A 4,204-nucleotide genomic window follows, 5' to 3' on the forward strand; every position below is an offset into this window, starting at 1 on the left:
AAAGAGCTTAGGGATGAGTTTTCGTATGTGCTCAGTGTTGACTTGACTCTGCTTTCTTGAAGTCAATGGTAAAACTGTAAAAGGAATTCTCCTGTCTTCTCAGATTCAGCTTACTACTGCAGTGAAGTGCTTCTAGGAGCAAAGCCACAGACTATGAATATAACAAAACATGCAGCTGTCATTTAGGACACTGTTTTGTCTCACATCTTCTTCAGTGCAAAAAGAAAAAATGCTGCACAATATGTACAAGCCTAAGATGGAATGCTCTTTACTTAATTTTGGAGAAAAGATTGTAGAACATTTCTATAAATCGGTCTTCTGAGAATGATTTAGATAAACACTAGGTCAAACAGATTTTGCCTTTGGGAAGGATGGCAACGAAACTCGCAGGCATCTTTGCACAGCTTTATTTTGAACCTGTACTCATCTCTATGAGCATTCTGTTACCACATAACAGGCTTTGTAATGGTCTTGGAGTGTTTCACTGGCTCCCAGGAGTGAAGTGGTCAGTCACAGTCTTCAAGTCAGAACTACAAGCCCTCGTAGGTACATAACCCTTGTTGTAGGCTGTGAAGCCTTTAAGATAAAGGCTGAAACTGTGCATTTGCTTTCATCAGTTTTTCACAGGAAGCTACTGTTCAAAGAAGGAGGTAAAATGAACATGATTATTGTTACCTCGGTTGGTAGACTAAATTTCCGCAATATTCTGTGCTAGCTTATGTTTCTTAAATGCTGAAGGTTTCATATCCAAGCACATCATATTACCACAGTCCAGCTGATAGGCCGCAAAGACATTTTTAAACAGATCATCACCCACAGCAGTAGGACAGAAATGCAGGAGGAAAGCCAGCTCAGAAATCTTTGTAAATTAAATTTTGTAACAAAGAAGAATCAATTAATATGAATGAGAAACTGAAAATCTATGCATGTGTGTCATCACCAAAGAAATCTGCACAACTGCTGAAACTTCCTTGAACTTTATGATCTGGTTCGAGGTTTTTCTAAGCACAGAACATTAGCCTCAGTGAAATAAGCTTCAATTTTTACTTTTTGTAGTATTTATTTTTAAAAGCTCAGTGAGAATATTTGACCATGAGAAACTGCTGACTCACATGTATCCAGGATAGGCTTCTCCATATTAGTTACTCTTTGTTTTCAAGAGAGAAAGGAATAAGGCACTGGTCTTCATCCAGGAGTGATACAGATTAGTCAGAACTTATTTTTGTAAGCTAGGAAAGACCCAAATTGAATTTGAAAGCCTTGATTCAGAGATGATTCAGAATTCAATCCAATCAGGGGTTGATGGAGGATCAATTTTGTGAACTCTTGATGCTCAGATATGCTGCTCACTGACAGATATAGATGGAATATAAGTAAAATTAAGACAATGCTGAGCACTAACAAAGTTCCATCACTTAATTTTCAGAGTTCCCAAGTTTGTATGTTTTTTGAGTCTTTACAAGACTTGTATTGCTTGTATTTTATGACTCTCCAAGATGAATATAATATGGGGCAGAACTTCAGTTACTAAAAGTAAGAGAAAAGTGGTTACTGATGTTAGTGACTAAAGTGTCTATAAGTCACCAGCAAACTTTGCATGATCTAATTTATTTCTGCTCTAACACAGAATACAAGCAAACACTGAACATCGTAATTTTTATCATTACACATACAGGTAGGCTTGCTCAGGACTATGGTTCTGCTGACTTCAAGAACACTAAACTAAATGCATATCAGTTAAAAATTAGTCCAAAAGATATTTAATTAGGAGCAATAAGCATTTGTTTAGAAAGGAACAGTGGAATTGGTACAGAATAGAGACCCTGCAAGACCAAAGCAGTGTGACCCACTCAGACCACTGCAGTAAACGGAAAACATAACTTGGTCCTAGTTGCAAAGTACTTCTGTACAAGAATGAAGTTCCCATGTGCATAACCACCATAAAGCAAAAAAAATAGGCTACAGGACAGGAAAGGTTATTTCTGCATTTATATTTTAAGTATATGTATTTAACTAGTGACAGTAATGTCTAAGCATAAGGATATCTGGTGTGTGGAACATATCCATAGATCCACTGAAAGGATATAGTTAAATTCACATCCAGAAGCAAGATTATAAGAAACAATTACAACATCACAGCTCTAATATGGAGATTTGTGCATGCAAGAACTATCCAATCACAGAAGATTTACCATATTTTTTTCTTCACCGTCATACTGTTTGTTGAAGAAAAACCAATCATAAAGCCTAACCTAACAAGGTACTATAGCTTTTACAATATGATCCATGGCTCATAGTCATCATGTGACAGAATCATAATCACTCTGCTGCATTAGAACTGTTTAATTAGCAGCTTTTGCAATGACTGTAGTTGTACTATGGCATTGGAAATAATTTTAGTAAAGAAGATAGAGATTCCTAACTAGAAAGTTCTTGCTTATTTCATTCTGATGCTGAGATGACCCTTTTTTAAAAAAGATATAGTTAAACTTGGACTGCAATTAAATATCTGTCTAATTTTATGCCAGGGACACATAAAAACCTTAATTACATACTTTATGAACTATAATACAGTTAGCACATGTGATATATCTATCTTTATATATATTATATATAAATGTATATATTGTTTATACAGTTTCTCAAACATTAAATATGTTTCTTTGAAAATCCTTTTGTAACATTCAAAAAAATAAGATGCTTTAGAAGCAACTTTTGTGAGACCTACTGCACTAACTATAGCAGCTTTAAATCTGATCATCTCTTTGTAGACTCCATATTCGCCTTTAATTAAGGCCTGCTACACCACAAACTATAGGTTCACTTCATTCAGCAGCTCTTTTAAGATTCAAAGCAGCTCAAACTTACTTTACACAGAATTTCTTATTTCTTTGCCTTTACACATTAGAATCTTCAGATATATTTTAATTTTGCAGTGCAGAGTAAATATGGACCTATGTTACCTTCCATGTGTTCCACATAGCAATACACATCATAAGTTTCATTAGGGAAACGGCGTCCGTATGTTCTGACTCCTTTCTTGCCCATTTTATCTCCAAAGCAGCCAATTCTTGGATGTCTAATTGGGTACCTGAAATGCAGCATGCTCATATTTATTATTACGATAATTCAACACTTTAAGTCCGTACAAGCTAAGCTTATTAATTTGGGGAAACTGTGCCAAGGAGCCTTTTAAATGTCTCACCTAACAGTCTGGTCAGACATCCAGCCAGCATCACATTGCTCAAACCCATCTTCATAGGCTGCTTTCAGTTGTTCTGGGCTTGCTATGACAGCCCCGTTGTCCAGACAAGTCTGCTGAGCTTGTGTAAAATTCAGAGTATACCTGCTGGTTGCTGCACGATAGTGAAACACAACACCTGAAAAGGCAAAATGCTTATATTAGTGACACTTTTTCCATCGTTTCTGCAACTATCATCACACTGTAACTTCAGCTAGATATTCTTACAATACTGAAAAGAGATGTGTACAATAAAAATAGTAAAAGACTAAGAGATATGCTATCATATAAACGATGTCTCCCCCTCTAGTGGCTGCTACAAGTAACTATAAAACACCTTCTGTTATTAATAGTTGGTGAAATTATATTCACTGTACACACAGAAAAAGAATAATTAAACCATATATGCTTTTTCACTGCTCTTTTACAGAAAATTGTGATCAAAAGGGAGAATGAGTCCTAAAATATGTCAAGGATATCACATAGTTGCCTGGACTTTTTCAGTTCCAAATGCCGCTCAGCTAATTGCACTGCATGCAAGGTTGCTTATGCTAATAGTGCTACCTGACATATTTGCCTACAAGACACATCCAATTGCAAGTCAAGCTGCATGACCAGACAAGAATAAACACATGTAGTCCTCAGAAAAAGTGGACTAAGAACAGACTTTCTGAAGCAGCCAGCTGTAGTAACTGCATGCAGAAGTGACAACAGTGAATGGGATATCCCTTGAGTGCTTGAGGTCTGCAAGCTGCAGTGAGACATGTGACCAGTGGGGACACCAAAATAATAGTCCTTTTGATTCAGATTGGGTAATCATTGGCATCCATTCCTATGCATCAAAACCTACTACAGACATAACATTTATAAATATATGGCCATTGGTCAATTTTTTGTAACCATGTTTTCCTGTACACACTACAAATGATAAACACAAAACAAAGCTTACTTTTATTTGGGATC

The 4,204-nt window shown here is 36.2% G+C and overlaps 1 protein-coding gene across 1 annotated transcript in view; it reads right to left on the minus strand.

The window, feature by feature from the left end:
• Positions 1 to 3,380, minus strand: part of LOC104545768 (versican core protein-like) — a gene marked incomplete at both ends in the record, with an annotated part of 24,556 nt that extends 21,176 nt beyond the window's left edge. Inside the window, 2 exons of the mRNA XM_010190980.1 lie at positions 2,964 to 3,091; positions 3,206 to 3,380. Coding sequence (XP_010189282.1) covers positions 2,964 to 3,091; positions 3,206 to 3,380 — 303 coding nt within the window. The remainder of the gene's footprint in view (positions 1 to 2,963; positions 3,092 to 3,205) is intronic.
• Positions 3,381 to 4,204: the final 824 nt, after the last annotated feature.

The sequence above is a fragment of the Mesitornis unicolor genome, unplaced genomic scaffold (assembly GCF_000695765.1).
Source record: "Mesitornis unicolor isolate BGI_N332 unplaced genomic scaffold, ASM69576v1 scaffold24018, whole genome shotgun sequence".
Taxonomy (NCBI): domain Eukaryota; kingdom Metazoa; phylum Chordata; class Aves; order Mesitornithiformes; family Mesitornithidae; genus Mesitornis; species Mesitornis unicolor.